Consider the following 20,190-nt stretch of genomic DNA (forward strand, 5'->3'; position numbering starts at 1 on the left):
GTAATCAAATGTTTGTTGAGAAGAAGTTTATCTTTTTGAAAGTATTCCAAGAAGAAATGATGACTGAATTAGAATATCACCATTTGTAACATCTAGTTAATTAATGGATGTATTCTAGGAATTAAGCACAAGTGGCTGTAAATAGAACAAAATGAGAGACAGCCAGACATTATATGCCTCCTAATGGAAGACTACAACGCCAACATATGAAGAGCTTGAACATGAATCAGGTCAAATCTGATTTGAGCAAAAGATCAATTTCCAGGGAACAGAGAGGCAGAGAAACATGTTAACTACACTATGTAATCAGCAACATCCAAATTTTGAGGAACCCCACAGGTAAAAATACTACGTTTCTTCAAAAAATTAGATCCACTGAAAAAGGAGGAATGAGGAGGAGAATATGTAGATGAGAAGAGGCTTAGAAAGCATATTAAAAATAAAACGGAAAAATTACATTAGTGTTTATCAGACAGATGTCAGTGAAAAACTAGGAAATAATTATTATAAGTATTAGAATAGTGGTTACATTTAGGAGTTGAGAGGGAGTTCTAATAGGAATGGGTTACATGGAAGTTCTTATGAGGCAGCTGGCTGAGTTCATTTTCTTGATCTGGGTCATGATTACAAGAGTATCTTAGATGTAATAATTTATCAAGCTATACATTTGTTTAATTCTATTTTCTGTATCTGTTCTGTGTTTAAAATACATTTTTAAACTGGGTGAATGTACATATTTATGATATAGTATTCACAGAAAATGTTCCCAAAACTCTATTTTTATATTACATATCAATTTATCAAGTTGATAAACACAAGAAGTCAAAGTTGATATTTTCAATATTTATTAGTAAGGCTGAGGCAACAGCCTTTAAAACAGCACAATTGCATAAGTTATCAAGATACATCTTGTATATAATCACAAAACCAAGACATATTTTTACATAGAGTAAAACTCAAGACAGATTTACAAGCATTTTTTAAATACAATTTTCATGAATTTCAGTTCCATTTATTCAACTTTTAGCCCAAGAATTTGTATTTGTCTGTTCATTAGATTTCCCAGAGATATTTGGGTAGAACAGAAAGAATACATTAGCAAATCACCAACACGGCATGCAACATATAGTTAGAAACAAGACATATCTCCAAGTACTTTATTTTTTATTTTGAAATCAATTTTATTAGGTTTTTATTTTTTTAGACAAGAATTTTTTTTCTTTTAACATCAGATGTGTTTTTATTAGGGTATCAGCACACACATTAATTGGTAGTGGGAGCACCTGGGCACATCACTGACAAATATATAGACACAATCAAACAATAATCATATTCACATGCTGAATGCCAAATGAAATTAATATTTCAACTTTGTCTATTTTACCAAATGTGTAGTTATATACAGGGTATCAAATTAAGAAAATGCTCTCAATCTACTTATCAGATAAGGAATTGTTTGATTAAATGATTTTGATTTAATGGGTAACTTTATAAATAGCAATGACATGAAACATACAGAAAACATCAATGTGTTGTATTCAATGAGAAAATCTATTTCACTCATTCATTCTTGTATTACATCAAAGGCAAGTATTATTAAAGAGACAGCTCATAATTATTCATTGAGCTTTCTTTCACTTCCATCTCAAGCTCAAAAAGAGGGAAAATCACTCTGTCACACTTAGAGTTATAAACATATATAGCTGTAATTGTCTGCTTTTGGAACATTAGACACCATAGCAATGAAAATAAGTTTTTAAAAATATTGTTACTTATGATTTAAATAATAAAGTAAAAAAATACTATAAATATCTTTGTGATATCTTAATGAAATGAAACATTGATCAAATAATTTTTAATAAATTGGGCGCAATATAGTATATTTGCTCAATTTTAATTTACTTCACATCACCATCCAGCTAGTGTCACTACTATCATCACTTTCATCACAACCGTTCCTATAATAAGAATCAATATCAGCTGGTTACCAGCTATAATAGTCCCACAATATGACGATTTTAATGTGTGTGATCCATAAAATTAATTCCACTGATATACTGAAAATCTGCATTTATTAATGTGATTAATTACAAATGGGCAATATTAAGGAGCAAAGACAATCAATGTCCCTTAGTTTTGGATACTGTTCTTTTAAACCGAAATAGTAAATAAAGAGTTCAGAGTCTCCAAAAACCTCATTAATCTTAAGTAAAAACAAGAAAACACCAACTTTTTGCAATTAGTGTTATCTGTGTTTGTAACGACCATTCTGTAAATCCCTGTCTTTTGTAAAATTCATTCTACTTTTGCTTTTTTAGCCAGAAGTTACTTTAGGACCAAATTTTAAACCAAGAAGCAACTTCAGTCTTTGATGACTAAACAAAACTGGAAAAAATTAAGAGAACTTTCAAGGTATAAGTGTCATAATTGGACTAATCATATGTTCTTTAGAGATTACAAACTTCATCTCTATTAGGATTTTAAAAAAGCTATTTCCAATAAAATAAAATAAATTAAAAAGTGGGAAATTATATGCTGTGATGTATATTAAAAAAGTAAAAAATACCAAGAGCCCTATTTGCAATTAAAAAAGAAATACTTTTGTTGTAAGAAGGGTAATCAACATTATTCAGAAGTGCATTCGTGTAAGGATCATTGTTGCATAGAATAATTCCAGTACGACCTAGGAGTTTGGTTAGCTGCACACTTGGCACACTTTGGCAGGATCTTATGCTTTCTGAAGGGGGATGCTGGTGCACAAAAAGAAGCCCTGTGGTTAACTCTTGACTGACCTGGCCTCAATAGTAGTTCATTTCCTTGGAACAGAGGGACACCTTTAATGAAAAGACCACCATTCTTTCAGGCCATATAGCTACCGACAGATGGTCTCTATTTTGGTAGCACCACCATTTCTATTACTTTAAAATAAATTGCAACTGGAATAAAGTAAACTAACTGGTCATACGACCTCTCAGGCACACCTCTGAATGTACGTGGCTGCAGAAGAGGACCTAAGGTAAGCCAGAGTTTCCTTTTAATGGAAAATAGCAGAGCCTTTTTATGTCAGAATGTCTTTTCTTCCCCAATTATGAGTGATAATTATAAGCTTTCTAAAGTGCTAACTTCTGCTGGAAATATCCATGGCAACCATCTAGTTGTCTCCAAAAATAAAATCCTAGCAATATCAAATCTTTAGTCATTTCCTCCTTCTATGCCCATTTTAAAGAAATATCAATTGTAAATGATACTGTATTGTCAGAGAGGAATGATAAAAAATAGAGGAAAGAATAAGTGACTTCTCTTCCTTAGATTGGAAAAGAGTGCATTTATATTTTTTAAATGAATACAATAAAGATATATAACCTAGGATTGATTAGAAATTCTTTAATTTTTATTGTTTTACATTTAACCAATTCTGCTCAAATTTAAAACTTTTTTTTTTATGAGAAAATTGAAAGTCCAACCAGTATATTAGGAGATGATTTCTCTAAACCACTAAAACTTTGCCCTTGAATGAAGAAGAGGCTTTTAAACTCAGAATGTTCTGAGAAGCAATTTAATTTATTTTGGAGTAGGATATGGGAATAGGATAAAATCAGTATAATCTATTTATTTATAATAACCCAATTTGAAAATAATTTTCAATTAATTCTTCACCTTTTTTCAAGTAAAATAAAGTTCATATTTTGGGAAAAAAATGGTTTCAGAGTTAACATAATTCTTTTATCCATGTCAATATGTCATTGGTTTAGAAGATGCTACTTTGCATTTAAATTTTAAAAATAAAAAGCTGCATAATAATTTTTCCTCATTTATGTATATAAAACTATACCTGGAAATGTGCTTTCAATTTTTTTTATAGTCACTTAATTTGACCATCTCAACATCCCATTAGGAAAGCTAGGAATACATAATTACTTCTATCCTTTAAATAAGAACAGTGGGGGAAAAGTGAGTTTAAGTGACATGTGCAAGGTGACACAGTTAGTCAGTGGCAGAACCAACACCCCAAACCAGACTTTCAAACTCAACTGAGTGTGTTTCCTGCAACTCTATGTTTTTGGTTTATGGAGAAGAAGATGCTTCATTTTAATGACTTAGACATTGTCCCTTTTATTTTATACTATTAAAATAGCTCTAATTATATTTAACCTCAATATAATGTTTACTTTCCACATATTTCTCCAACATGGATGCACTTCGATTACTGTGATATTGTCACTAAAGAAGAATAGAGCACTAGAGAGAACTTGAGCATAGGGTTAAGGTTTTCATTATACAATTGGTTGATGTGTTAAGATTAAAAAAAAAAACATTATGGAAGAACAAGGAATGACACCAATTTAATTAATCAATGTCACAGATTAATATGATTTGTTTGCCAGAGAAAGAATTTTCTCTGTCAATACACCACTCAAGAGAAAAGGATTGTGTGGGATAATACATTCATTTGCAATTCCACAAAGAACAAATTATCATGCGCCCTAGAACATACCAATTTAATCTATGCCCTTTGGTATGTAGATTGAAAATATCTTGGTTTGTGGGTAAATCGTGGAGATTTTGATGTTTTCAAGCAAGGTTTCAATAGTTTGTAGGGCAACATTCTTGTTAGCCAGTCATGGCTTTATCTCTAGATAAGTGAAATTCCATTTCTACTTAATATTATCTTCACTCTACATTATTTCAAATTATACAAATGTGCTTATACAACATGGATTCCAAAATTAGTGTTGCTCACCTTTGTAACATTTAGGCAGAGAAAACCTGTACAATATGGTCTAAAAGCCATAATTTCTACATCTTCAGTTCTCCTTTCCTTGTGAGCACAACTATCTTACTTCTAGTTTTGGACACATTGTAGGTGTATCTCATTTCAGAATCTCAAAACATTAAATGTCTGAGAAAATAAGATAAAGAAAGATTTGGGCTTTTGAAAACAGATTTGTCATATCAGTTTTTCTCCTTTCAACCAAGGTTCTTTTGAATAGAGGATTACAATTGTCCGCACTTAAAACTATATTAATTTCAGCTCTAGCTCAACTCTGCTCAAAGTTTTTGCATTAAATAATCAGAAATTTTCTTACTGTTTTTCTTGACAGCCCCAAGAAATCTAAGGTCTCAGAGGTCTTTTTTTTTTAGGTTTTAGATATACAAACTTTTCCTTTGCGTTTCCTTTTTGTGTTCCACAGCAACACATTTACAAGGCTTTAAGAATGCTTTTCCTGTTTTTTTCTCCTTTCCTGTTCACCACTGGACACATAACAGTATAATATTATCCAACTATAGTCTTGATCTGCAATTATTTAGAAAAGTTTCTATACCCTAAACAGACTTATTTCTTCAATGTGTTTGAGTAGGACTGACCAAAAGTTTGTGCCAGTTGACTATTCTTTTTCTGAGATCCACTTTGTCAAGCCAGATACAGGCTTCACCAATCAAAGTCTTTTTCATAAACTTCCCTCCATTGGAGAAAAGTAAAATCTAGAAAAAAGAGCCAAAATTATACATACATATATATTTTTTTCAACCTCTTTTAAGGACATTTTATCATCAATGAAGTCACACAAATGAGAAAGGGTGAGGGTAAGGGAAAGTAGCAAGCATATTGGTAAGCGAACTAATAACAAGGATATATCCTCAAAAGATTTGCATAAGATTAATTAATCCTCATCAACATTTCCCCCCAAAAAAAGACACATTTTGAAGGATATGAAAATTCTAGATATGTTTTCCTAGCTAGTTCTAACCAGGTTAATGCTTAAACTGATGAAAAGTTTCAAAAAAGAACTTTGCTAGGTACATTTTTACTAGTTTATGCAATATTAACTCACGTACAAAATTATTTGCGTCCTGAGTATATAAGTGAATTTACAAAGCTGATAGAACATAATGATTTTATTTAGCATTTAACTAATTGGTGATTTTATTATAATATGCACTTTCAAAGTGGTTTCTTGTCATACATGAGACAACATTAGTTGAAATTCATAGGATTTCAGATTCAAGAATTTTTTTTTTTTAGAAATGAGTTGAAAGAATGGTAGGTGGAGCTAACCATTAATCCTTGACAACTCTCTACCTCTCCCTCTTTCCCCCTATTTCAGAAATCTTCTTCAGGAAATTTGCTTTACCCTTGGCCAAAAATTTACTTTTATGCTTCTGACTTCAAAAATCTACATTTCCAGTTATGACTATCTCTTTTGGCCTCTGATTTGAGGATTTCATATATTAGTGTATATTTTTACTTGGATCCTTGCTTCTTATCAAATTTATCACATTTCAACAAACTCATGCTCTTTCTCCCTCTCAGTCTTTTAATTACTCAATCTCTGTGAATGACACATTTGTTACACTAACTGCAGAGTCTCCTTTAATTTTTTTATTCTCTTCCATGCTAATATAAGTTAATCCTTTCAATGCAATTTTCACTTTGTAGTATTTCTTATATTTGTCTCTAGTGTAGGCTTTTAAGTGCCAGTACCACAGATTTCTCTTGCCATATTTTATCATCTCTCTCCTTCCTCCTTTTTCTTTATTCCTTATCTCTACATCTACTGAAGACATACTATGTACAAGCATAGTATTATAGACTGTAGAACAAAGAGCAATAAAAAAGAGGCCTGCCCCTAGAGAAGCTTCTCGTATACATGTATACATACATGACAAGAAAGTATATAAATTATTGTACAAGACAGGTTGGGATTCATTGCCTAACAAGGTAAGCAAAATGTAACCTCAATAAGGTATGATGAATGAATTACATCTATCTTTATCAATAAAGGGCCGAATTTACATTAAAAGATGTAAAGTATTGTGATGGGTGAAGAGAGTTGGATCAGAATATTGAAGGGGAGAAAAAATATAAGCAAAGAATTCTAGGCTTAACCTGATTAGAAAAGATTCTGGTGTAAATGAAGTATAAAGTGTGTGGAAAGGTATACAAAGAGATGAGATTAAATCAATACAATTAGAACTTACTTTAGAGGACTCTAAATGAATCAGGATAATGGTGAGTCATTGAGGAGTTTTAATGTAACCTAACCAGTGTTTTGTTTTGTTTAAAGTATAAACTTTATTTTATTGAATATTCTACTTAGAAATATTAAGTTGTTTAATGAACATGACTTTATTAAACCTTTATAGCAACTCAGTGAAAATAGATTAAAGTATAAAAAAATCAATAGCTGAGAAGGCACCGATAAAAGTTACCTTTGAAGATTCAGTAAACTATGCAAATCTCTGGTCTGATATTTTCTAGATTTTTTATTTTAATTTTTATTATTAGTTTTAAGTATACAGTACATTGGTTAGACATTTGTATAGTTTATAAAATGATCTCCCTAATTTCTCTTTCTCTCCTCTGGTTCTCCACCTAGCCATTACATTAATACTAAATACATTCCCTATACTGTTCTCCCTCCCCATAACCATCTCTCAACTTCTAATTTCTACTTCTTTAACCCTTCTCCCCTTTCTCCCAGCCTCCTAATCCTCCTCTCTGGCTGTCACCAGATTGTCCTTTATATTTGTGAGTCTGTTTTTGATTAGTTTGTTCTTTTTGTTCCTTAGATTCCATATATAAGTGAAATCATATGGTATATATCTTTCTCTGTCTGACTTACTTCACTCAGCATAATAACCTCTAGGTCCATCCATGTCATTGCAAATGATAAGATTTCATTTTTTTAAATGGCTAATATTCCATCGTATACATGGACCATAACTTCTTTATCAATCATCTGTTGATGGGCATTTAGGTTGCTTCTACATCTTGGCAATTGTAAATTGCGCTGCCATGAATATAAGGGTGCATAGATCTTTACGAATTATTGTTTTGATTTTCTTTGGATAAATATCCAGAGGTGCAATTGCTGGGTAAAAAGGTCTATCCAGTTTTAATTTTTTGAGAAACCTCCAGATTGTTTTCCACAGTAGCCGTACCAATTTGAAATCCCACCAATCCAATTAAAAAATAGGTAGAAGACCAAAACAGATATTTCTCCAAATAGGAAATACAGATGGCCAACAGACATGAAAAGATGCCCAAGCTCACTAATTATCAGAGAAATGCAAATTAAAATCACAATAAGATATCACCTCACACCTGTCATAATGGCTATCATCAGTAAATCAAAGGAACAAGTGTTGGTGAGGACATGGAGAAAAGGGAACCGTCATACGCTATTGGTGGCATTGCGAATTGGTATAACCAGTGTTTTTAAAAGATACCTCTGCAATCGGTATGACAAAATGAATTAAAAGGGTAAGATATTGATGGCATGTAGGCTAGGTATAGTGTTGAAATGATTTGAGTAACAAAGGTGAGAATCCAAAGAGGATTAGTGGTAGAATAGACAACTTAGTAGCTGATTCGATGGAGTGAGTGGGCTATGGAAGTCTAAAGGGTCCCTGGGAAGATGTCTCTAAGAATCAATAGGCTTATTAAATGTAACATAGTATATGATCAGTTTATAAATATTGAATAATTGAATAGAAAATAAATACTGTATGAATAAAAATTTTAAAGTAGTAACTGTATAATAAAGAATTACCTGAAGAGAGTGTCCAGCAGGGCTTAGGCTGAATCTAAAAGTTTCATTGAATGAAGGCTCTCGATCATGTCTACAGACTCTTGTTTTTTTCTTGATCACCTTTTTTTGGGTAGAGATGTTCATTACGTAGAGTTTTACATACAAATCTGAAAATAAAAATTTAGCTTGTTAAGTGTTCATTCATCATATAATATCCTATTGAAAAAATTATAAGTGTATACTGATATACACTTATAGTCAACTTATAGTCAGCAGACTATGTTCAATTTGTTTCAGACAACATAAAATGATTAAAAGATACACAAATTTTCTTAGAAATTTAAATTTGTATTCCTGTTCTATAATAAGTACATCACTAAGTTTAGGTGTTGAAAAATATCTAGCTAAAAACTGGTAAAATATCAACTTGTCTATATAAGAGAAATTAATTCTTACTTCACATTTTTTTAGACATATTTGTTGTACAGCCCAAATTTTATTTTGCATTTTCCAGAATATTTAGGACATAATTTTAAAGAATTCTTAGCTATATTATATTGCTTATTATTATAAAATTAGATACCTGGTAAGTGATCAGGAGATTTAAATTTGTAGGTGATATTTCTGCACTGAAGAATTTCAACTATTAGTTGTTCACCATCTGTTTTCATTTCTTTCTTCAATGCAATCTTAATTTCTCCCATTACCTGAGTTTTAACTGGAAAAATTTAATAAAACTTTATTAAAGAATATGTAATGACATTTATCAAATATTTAATTCAATAGTTCAAACATTCATTAACTGAGTATTTATCAGGTGCTAAACAGCTTATTGCATCCTGTGGATACATATATGAATAAAATATGGTCTGAGCTTTTAAAAGTGAATGTTCTCATGGGGGGACTGATAAATTATATATTTACAACAAAGTACATAATGTATAATGATAAGCTAATAAAAAGGGAGGTATGGAGGAAATATAAGTAGGTAAGTGTTACTCAACTATGGATTTTTAGGCCAAAAAGAGGTAATAGATGAGACTATAGGAAGACAGACACATAAAAATAATAAGATCTAATGTAAGTTATAGAAATTAATAAGTCATGTGAAATACAAGAAGTCATTTTCCATTAATTGCTCATTACTAAGCTTGCTCAAAAACACTTGCTAACAGAACTAAAAGTCATTGTAAGTTATTTCTACAGCCTATTTCCTTTGTAAAAGAAATAGCCAACAAAAAGATGTAGTAATAAAAATACATAAGGGAAAATAAATGAACGATTTAAATGAATCTGATATATTTCTTTCTAGTGTTTATCTTGAATATATTATTGAAAAAGCTATTCATGCTAGGTCATATTCTTTACTGATTTACCCTTCGCTCTATCAATTTATATATTCATCCATTCATTTATTAACCAACAAATATTTAATTTCCCACCATACTCTGAGATAAGCATTCTGTTAGGAGAAACAGATATAATGGTGAGCCAAAACACACATGCTTATTGATTTTATGGTTTTCCTGTGTATTGAAAAGAAATCCATTAATCAAATATTTTCATTAATAAATGTATAATTAGAAAGAGAGAAAAGGTTATGAAGTACAAGAAAATGGTTTCAGGAGAGACTGAGGAAGTGCTCCTTGAGCTGAAACCAGAAGATGAAAAAGAATTAACCAGGTTAAATGGATGAGGAAAAATATTCTAAAGAGGAGAAACATTGTATTCACAAAACGGAACATTATAGGACTGAGTAATAAATGTTCATATGATTATAACATATTGTTAATTGATACCATGTTAAGAATTTGATTTTTACCTTTAGAAAATAGAAATTTATTAAATATCTTGAAATATAAATGTAATTGTTCTTAAACACTTTGGTTTCAGGACTTCTTTACAATCTTAAAAAAAATGGAGGAATCTCAAAGAAATTTTGTATGTGTGGCTTACAGCTGTTGATCTTATAAATTAAAAAAATTCTAATTAGTGTAAAATTACATATTTAAAATATCTATTTATTGATTCAGTTAAAATGAAAATAATATACTTATAAATAAATATTTTAATGAAAATATTCATATTATCCAAAAAATAGTGAGGAGTGCTGTTTTATATTTTTTCAAATTTCATTAATGTTTTGCTTAATACAGAACACCTGGATTCTCATACTTGTTTATTAAATCCATTCAACTTGTTGTTTTAGTTGTAATATATGAAGTCCAGTCTCACACGGTTTATACACACACATACACACACAGTTAGAAAAGGATCGAGAAGTTTAATATTTTAGATAATTTTGAACAATATTTAATGTTACAAGAAAATTTGATAAATGATAGTTTCTCGAAGCTTATGGATATGTGGAATCTATATCAATGAACTTTTTGAACTGTTACTTTAAAATACATAAGTCTATCTTGCACTTTAAATGGATTTTTTAACTATTACTAAATTGGTAACATTGTATGTTGTTCATTTTGGAAAATACCGGTTCACTCAGTTATGCTCGTCTTCAAAATGTTGACACATTTCATACAATATGAGAAGTGTGTTTGTTAATATCACCAGCAATATCATCAAAAGTCTAAATATTGAGAAGCTGTCAAGCTCAGGGAGGCAAATATATATTTTTCAAAATTCTATTTTTACTTTACGGATGAATTTTATCATTGAAAACAATTGTCAATTGTTTTTCTTAAAGTTACAAGCTCATCTTGTTAATTTTTGGGAATAAGCAGAGTTTGTCTATCAGCTGTGCTTTCAAATAAAAAATGATACATTTGTAAAAAAAAAAAAAAAGGGGCTAGTTTAGTTTGCAACTGAAAAAAAATGCACAAATATGTTTTCTCAAATTCATCATCACATTTTGGTATGCAGTAGAAGTGCTTTATATTTATAATTTCGTCACACAGATTAGGAAGACATGTACTTAAGGGTCTAAGTGTCATAACAATAATGTTAACCTCCTTCATTAACAATATTCTTAAGTGAAACTGGCAATTTTTTCCTCAATAAGTGCAAGGTCATAGAAACATAAATATAGTGACTATCAGTACAGTTTAGTGCCACTGTCTTCATTTGTGCTGTCACCGGCAGTTTTCTGCACCATGTTTTTTTTTTTTTTTTTTTTTTTTGCATTATCAATGTAAATGTCAACACAGTAGAAAGGTAAATAATAGCTTAGCATATTTAAAAAATAATTTGACCTCATGGACATATTTAAACAATCTTGGAAACCCACAGGGCTTTCTAAACCACACTTCGATTGTTTAATCTTTGAGAAGAAACTAAAGTAACAAAAACATTATGTATAAAATTGTAAAAAATATTAGATTATAGTTATTTAATTATTTTGATTTAATTTTGTCACGCTTTGGAATATGGTTATTTTGATATATTTCTTTCCCGGATTAATTAACTTTTTGATTAGGTTAATTTAGATTTCTGTATCTAGATGTACCCTGACATGTGGAAAATATATCTACCAAACTATAACTTGCTTTGCTTTCTTTCTTTTATCAAAAAGCTAACACTAAGTTCAAAAGCTAAAGTCATCTTCTATATGTTTCACAAACTGAAACACAAATCTTTTAGATATAGTTAAATCGTAGTATTTTAGCAGCCATTATTATAGGTACTTCACAATAGCTGGATGTTAGCTTTACTCTCAAGGAACTCAGGAAAATAAGGTTCATGTCAAAGATTTTATGTATAGCTAAGACGTCTTTCAAGTATCAAGCCTGAAGTTTTTAGTGTAAAGAACTCAGGAATACTGTACCAAGGTTGATTCTCTGAGAAATGTATTAGAAGATGTATTTCATCAACCCATAGAGATAACAAGAGAAGCTTCAGCAAAAGAATTGATGGTATTTAATATATTTAAATTACAAAGAAGACATTGGTAATTTCTATAAAAAGCTATTATAAACATTGATCACACACAAAATAGTGAATCTATTTATAAAACAATTCTATTTCTTTCCTCTAAAGCCATAAAAAATGCGAAAAGAACCACTGTTCCATCTCTCAACCCAAAGCTAGGTTGGAGGGAAAAAAGACTATTCTAACATGATAAGGAAGGAGTCAATGAAAATTCACTCCCATTATTTGTAGCCAATAGAAGCTGTGGACACAATTGATTACCCTAATGAGTATGATGAAATAAAATTTATTTTTATAGGTTATATTCCTCTTTTATAGGCCTTAAATCTCCAACACATCAAACATGTGAAATTTGTTGTGGTGGTTGTTTTCCATTTTCTCACTTGAGAAGAAAGGTACAATTAAAAACTTGCTAATTAAAGTTCTCAAGTCATCACATTGCTTGCTTTTTCTTGGAAGGTTAAATTCACATGCATCACTGTGTAATACTTGTGAAGTTCTTTTAAGTTTCTCCCATCTAAAAATTATTCTAACTTTTTTTTCAATGTTTCTACCAAAGGAACAAAGGGACAAGCCCACTGAGGTGGTCTCAAAGAAGAAATGCATTAATTATGAGTCATCACAATTAATCATGTCTGCCTTTTTATAGGCTCAGAATGCCTTTTCACTTGAGACAAATACATGAATGGTGACAAAAAACCTCTGTGTCCACTGTCTCCATAAGGATGGGCAACAACTCCAGATCTGATCAAGACGCCGCACACATAGAAGACACATGTTTTATCATTTTGTTTGGAACAGATAATAAATGGGTGGTGAAATTTGAGAGCTAAAACACAAATAGTCCTATTTAAAAACTATTAATAAATTAGAAACATCCTGGAACAAAAATTAAATAAGATGGAAATAGACATCATTGTCAGAGAGAAAAGAAAAGTTTTGGATTATATAGAGAGGAAAATACAGAATAAAGAAGTTAGAGAAAAATTATAGGTTTATAGAACTGAAAAATATGATTCAATATAACTGATTGCTCAGAAAAAGTAAATTCAAGAGAATGAAAAATATCCTTTATTTATAACATAAAGTTATTTCTCTGAAATAACAGAAGAATAAATCTGTGGATCAAAAGAGCATTTTATATTCTTGGAAATGTTGATAAGTTTATACACTGAGATATCCTACTTGAAGTATTTCAAGGATATATAAAACATTCCTAAATGATCTAGGAAAAAATAAGTCCCCTGAAAGAGTACATTGGTGTGTAAAAGAAACAGACAGCTTAAAAATATTTAAAAGACTATACCAGAAGATATTGAGGATATAAAAATGAGAGAGAGAGAGAGAGAGAGAGAGGGTGGGGCATAGAGAGGGAAGGGGGAGAGAGAGAGAAAAGGAAGTAAATAAAGAAGGAAGGAAGGTAAAGAGGGAGGGAGGAAGGTAGAACAATTTGAAGATAAAGTCCAGACAACAAATAAAACATGGGACCTGAAAGTGGGAGAAAGTGGAAGAGCACTGATATCCTTTTAGTAGAGAGTTAAAAATAAAATTCAATATCGAAATATAGTGTTAAGTGGGGGGGAAATTTTCAAATGGCCAAATTCTGCTTGCTTATTTAATGTTTAACCAGGGTATAGTTCTAGGAGATATTCTGTGCAAAGATATGCTAATGTTAAGGTTGTAGTTATCCTGTGCAAAGATATGCTAATGGCTAACTCCTGCTTCTGTAAACCTGCTTGCTTGTTTAATGTAATTGTAGGCTTTATAAGCGACCTCCTCTGAAAGCTCAGGGCTGATTCTTTAGTGGGGAGAGTTAGTCGCTAATAAAGGCTCACAATTCATCTCAATTGGCTCCATGGGTCTTAAATTTGATCGCGCCACAACAATAGTATTAAAAATCATAGTTATTCAACCTTTTAATATTTTCAGTTTTGTTTCTTAAACTTAGTGGGATCTTCTATAAGCTAATATAGCTAAAATATTTACTAAAATAAAAGTATTCCTTTGCTTTTATTGTGATATAGTCTTCTCTAAATAAAAAAAAAATATATATATATATATATATATATATTATATATATATATATAAAATCATTTTCTGACACGGCATGTTAATTTAATTCCATTTTAATAAAATTGTGTGTCTCTTCATCTCAGCTAGCTAAAGTGCTCCAACTAAGTATAATTGTAAAATTGGCTTATTTTTATCTTCCACAGCTTTCTTTTTTCATATTCTCTGGTGCTTTATTTTCCATTAAGATACGTAGTGCTCTTTCCACTTTTTGTTCTTTCAAAAATAAGTTTACATATATTTTATCTTTGAAAAATGTGTGTAGGTCATATCTACATACACACATTCATGTACATACCTATATCTATATCTCTACATATCAAATTTATAGTTTTAGAGAATATTTTAAATAAGAAAACATTACAATTAACAAAATGCAATCAATATTTTACAACAAGAAATAGAGTTGATATAATCTTCATTTTACAGATAAGGAAAACAGTGTCTTGAGTATTCTAAGTAACTTGCCAAATTGTTAAGGGACCCAGGTAGAACTTCTAGAAAAATCTAAAGGAGTGCATCACTACCAAACCAGTATAACAGGAAATGTTAGAATTCTTTAAGAAGAAAAAGGGGAGGGAAAAAAGAAAAAGAAAAAACGTGAATAATAAAATGACATATTTAGCAGCAATTATTTTTAAAGTAAATGGATTAAATACTTCAATCAAAAGATAAGGTGGCTAAATGAATAAGAAAATCCAGATCTTCTGATTTTAAGTTCAGGGCTTCATTGTCTCATGAACATCTTATATTTTCTTATAAATAAGATTTTTTTAAAGCATTGATGCATTCATGGAGATATTCATTTAAAAACATTTATTAAAAATACTATCAAAATGAAAGAATTTCCAGGGGCTGTTTTGCTGTTTTATTTTAGCCACAAAACAGGACCTTAAGAAGCAGATAAATCATAGAAATAATTATTTTAGATGTTTAAACAATGGCTAGAAGTTACCATCTACATATACACATTGAATCAATTATGCAGGTTATTTATATTAAATAAAACAGTAATAACTACTTCCTAAAATATTCATGATAATAAAAGATTCTGTATGCAATTGACTTAAACATACAAAATGATTTAAAAGAAGTGACTATTAAGAAAATATTTTTATTTTATTTACATTATTGGTATCTGTAACACTTAACTGTACATAATATAAATTGATATTTACTCTCTCTCAGAATTCTAAGAATTATATTGCAATTTGAGCAGCTTTTGCCAGTGTAAGATCATTTTAGGCAGAAATCTCTTTAGAGGCAATGTTTAATTAACTGAAAGTGAATACAATGTGGAAAAGAAAAGAAGGAAAGAATAATACTTTGTAAAAAGAAAGTCTGTATGGAAAACAGCATAAAGTGAATAAAATTCTCGATGCTTAGATTTCTTTGCATTTGCAAATAAATACTATGTATCAAGGCTGCGGGTCACTGATGCTAGCTAATGAAGCCTGCATTGGTGTTAGATAAGATGTATATTTAGTCATGATAGTCTATCACCTCATAACTTATCTAGTTCCTGTTGTTCATTTCAAATTTAAGAAAAGTCTACTATAAAATTAAGATGAATTTTTTAAACCAGATCTTCTGGCTTCTAGTCTTGTGAGATGGCAGGCCAGTCATAAATATTTCTGCTTTGTATTTCTTCATATAAGATGAAAATATGTAAGATTAATTATAGACTATTTATAATATCTCTTTCAGCTTTGTAGGATAATAAATATTGGGATATTTTCTGATTAACTAAATATTATTTAGTTCTGGCTCTCTATTAAATATCTTCTGTTCCAAATAATTTTTTCTGTTTACTTATGGTTTTTAAACCCAGCCATTACAGAAAGTCTTGTTAATTTCTTAATACCTGTTATATAGCTAAAGTAGTGATGTATAATCCCTTATATATAGTTGTATTTTTCTTTCTTCTGATCATTTCTACTCTATTCGTTTCAGGTCTAAATGAAATTTTTAAAAAATGCTAGTGTAACAAAGGTAAATTGTTAGCACAATGCCTGAAATGGTAATTATCAATAAGCTTTAGTTATTTTATTTTTCAACATTTGATGCAATAGAATTACTTCAATTCTAGAAGTAATCTACAGTTTACAACTAGCAAGTATCTATATCATTAGGTCAATTGTTCGATTTATTCAGAGTAACAAACAAAACAAAAATATGTCTTGAAATATTCATATATCAAAACTTTTAAAATTAAAATTTCTAAAAATAAAAGAGATCTTTTTCCACTTTGCGGAGCCTGTTACAGAGAGGAAATAAGCTCGCTATAATTTGTTCTATTCACCAATCTTTCTCTGCAATTTCCAACCAGACATATTAACCCTACCCTAGAATCTATAATAGTTTTACTTTCCATGCAAAATGATATCTATCTCTTCAACAAGTTCCAAGTGGTAAGCGATAATTTGACTGTGGTACTCAATAATTATCTGTGATTGGCACTTTCCCTTCCTTTACACTATGTCCCTGAGTAGAAAGAAAGTTACTAGATCTTTTAATAAGTCTGGTAATCGTACATGTATTAAATTTCATCTCTTAGTATGTCATTGTTTTGTAGAGGCTTTATACAAGCCACTGATATGTTTTAAACTTTATTCTTAGAAATATGTTTTTTTGATGGAGGTTCTTACCTGCATAGAATGCTTTATATGTAAGAATAAATAGAAATGAAGAATTACAGTTTTTAAAGATTTATCCAAGTAATTTAATGTTTGAAAGGGGCAATCAAGAATAAAATTATGTTTATTTAATGTTGTAGTGCATTAAATTCTAGTCCTATTACTCTTACTATATGATTGCATGAAGTTTATTCTTAATAAATCAGCTTATTCATACAATGAAAATGATACCATGCAGCTAGCTCCATTAACTTATACCTCTGTATTTCACAAATGATTATAAATGCTTGAGTCCAGCATTTTTTCCTAACATACACCATCAATAAAGAGTTAGAAAATTCCTAAGTTAGGATTTGTCAAGTGCTTTGTGATCAGATATAAATAATTTCTTTATAGTACAATTCAATGGATTTGGTTTTCAAGAAAAAATAATTTTACTTCCTAAATATATTTTAAGAAATATAACTTCTATTCTCTCATAGTTTAAGTATACACTCATCTGCAACCAAGTAACAAGGAGAAAATTCTGAGATGTCCTAAATTAAATTACAGCAGGCCAGAGGGTGGAAGGAAGAGATAAGAGAGGTTAATCAATTACCAATTGCAAGCTGAAAACCAACAAAAGACTGCTTACATTACTGAACATATGTTGAAACTTTGAATTCTTTTCCAGGTAGCTAGTTCCATGATTATCTAGAGCCAAACACCAGACTCCATTATATCCTGCTTACTCATGAACTTTCTACCTGTTGCCTACAACCAATCCAAGAAAGCAAGGACTTCATCCTTATGGACTATGCAACTATTCAGAATTAGCCCTGCTTCACGTTCTCTCACCCCCTTTATCCATAGTCAATGTAAATTCTTTCAAAAGAACTTACATCTTTCTTCTCGAAACTCATTGTATGAAAGAGCCCCATTAGCCCCAGGATGGTGGACATGTTTGTCTTCTAACCCTTCTAGCCTTGCTGATGGTGGTTTAGATTGTATGTCCCAGGACCCAGTCCTTTTCCTGGCTAGCATAAGGCTCAATAAACCCTTTCAGAAAAACATTTGGCCTCAAAGATTATTGTTTAACATAAGTGAAGAGTACTATAATATTATGAATGATGAATATCAATTAAATAATTTTTAAAATAACATGTAAACTTCTGTCATATTATCTCACTTTTCCTCAAATGTGTGAAATAGAGGTATTTTAATTTCACTTTAAAGAAAAGAGATTAAATTTTAGGGTGACTAACTTTCCAAAAGTCACATAGCTAGCTTAGATATTTTCAGCAACATAGTCCAAAGTTATTCCCCAAATTGTGATAATCTATTATGTGATAGTGATTGTGTGCCAAATTCATCTGCATGCTTGTGAGCATGCAAGGTTTGGGAGAAGAAACTTGGGATTCTGTGGGGGGCCTCAGAATTCGTGGGGCAGTTGTTCTGGAAAGACCAGGTATACAAGAAAGGAAATAAATGCTTACTCCTTTCTTTTCCAAAGCTTTAATTTATGAACCTATATTTCCTGATTCATTACATGTAGGAAGTAACACTTCGCTTGAATGATAATGACAATGTACTCACGTTATTAAACAACTCTTGTGTTCCAGGCACTTTATTATATTATATGCTACAGCCTTTAAAGTGCAATGACTGTGCCTTGTTTCTCCTTGCCTTTTTACCTCATAGAAAAGAATCTGGTAATATCAGATGTTCAACAGATGAACTTGTAACAAATTTCTAATCTTTACAGCAAACCTACAAGGTAAGTATGATTTTCACCTGTCTGAAGGAACTGATTTATCAGGTCTGACTCAAAAGCCCACACTCTTCCCACTAAACCAGCTGAGGCCACCGAATTGAGATATTTGGGGAATTTTCTCCCTGAACCTAGAGTTTCACCCAAAATAAACACTTGTAGTGACTTTATTAATGTCATTCTCTGTTAACATACATATTTCCAAGCCTCAGTTATTCAAAGATATACAGTTATATCTGAATTCTTTTCATGTCTCAGGGCTAATAAGCAGCTGAGTGAGGAGTCATTTTATTATGTTTTCATTATTTTTTTTTTCCAAGGAAGAAGAGTTCTGAAAGCTTTTCATTAAAACCTTTATTTTGAAATAACCCAGATTCAAGCAGATATTTTATACAAGGTAGGCATTCTGGCCTAATATGATTTAAGAATTCTGTGAAAGTAGGACAAAACTGCCCATTCTCTCTATCTTCTGTTACATAAAAAAAAAATCCTTTCTTTCTGAGACAAAACCAGAAAAGGTAATTTTAAGAGGAAAAATAGATTTTTCTAATTTCAACGTTTTAACCTTTTTTTTGTCCTTTTGATATATGCTTCTTAGCATTCATTTTATTGTGACTGAAATAACCAGAGGCTTTTTAAAAAAAAAAATTAATTGAAAACTTCCAATTACCTTGTATGAGACCAAAATTAAAAAAAAAAAAAAGGCTAAAAACAACTTTTGCTATAAGAGAAGAAAAACTGAAAACTTAAATGAACATTACATTTAAAATGTTTGGAGTTTTCGAATAATACTCAAACACCTCAGAACTAATTCTAGGAGTGAAGGAGGAGGGCTGGTATCATAGAGCAAGAAGGTATATAATTTTTTTCCAGAGAGGCGTCAAACTTAAGAAGTCAAGGCTGGCATCCCAAGTTCACAAGGTCTTGAGGAGCCCACCCCTCTAAGTTGTGGTCAAAAAGATTGAGTTGTCTTGACCATCTAAAAGCAGGCACACCTGGGAGTAGTGGTGTGGTCACATATATACTCTGAGAGAAACATTGGCATCACCATGTAGAAACTTCAGAAAATAAAAGCAGATAATAGTATAATGTTAGGGTAGTTAGAAGCTCCTATGAGAAAAAAATTGTAAGAGTGAGGTTACAAATTAACTATAGAAAAACCTCTAGCTTCTCACGGGAGTGGATGTTGACTAGGTAACCAAGTAACCCTTGAATGAATTTGTGGCTACTGTCTAAGTTTTAAATGAGGGTAAAATAAATTATGAGAATCAAATGTTTACTGGCCCACTAGGTTAGTAGCGTTATTTCTTCT

General features: G+C 30.7%; 1 protein-coding gene across 2 annotated transcripts in view; it reads right to left on the reverse strand.

Annotated features, from left to right (window-relative positions):
- Positions 1 to 852: 852 nt before the first annotated feature.
- The window catches only part of PCLO (piccolo presynaptic cytomatrix protein), a 353,044-nt gene continuing 333,706 nt past the window's right edge, over positions 853 to 20,190 (reverse strand). For both annotated transcript variants that reach the window (XM_016162724.2, XM_036230302.1), the window contains 3 exons: positions 9,118 to 9,252; positions 8,556 to 8,701; positions 853 to 5,484 (listed from right to left, as the gene is read on the reverse strand). In XM_016162724.2, the coding sequence (XP_016018210.2) occupies positions 5,344 to 5,484; positions 8,556 to 8,701; positions 9,118 to 9,252 (422 nt within the window). In that variant the 3' untranslated portion in view covers positions 853 to 5,343. The remainder of the gene's footprint in view (positions 5,485 to 8,555; positions 8,702 to 9,117; positions 9,253 to 20,190) is intronic.

The sequence above is a fragment of the Rousettus aegyptiacus genome, unplaced genomic scaffold (assembly GCF_014176215.1).
Source record: "Rousettus aegyptiacus isolate mRouAeg1 unplaced genomic scaffold, mRouAeg1.p scaffold_m13_p_13, whole genome shotgun sequence".
Lineage (NCBI taxonomy): Eukaryota > Metazoa > Chordata > Mammalia > Chiroptera > Pteropodidae > Rousettus > Rousettus aegyptiacus.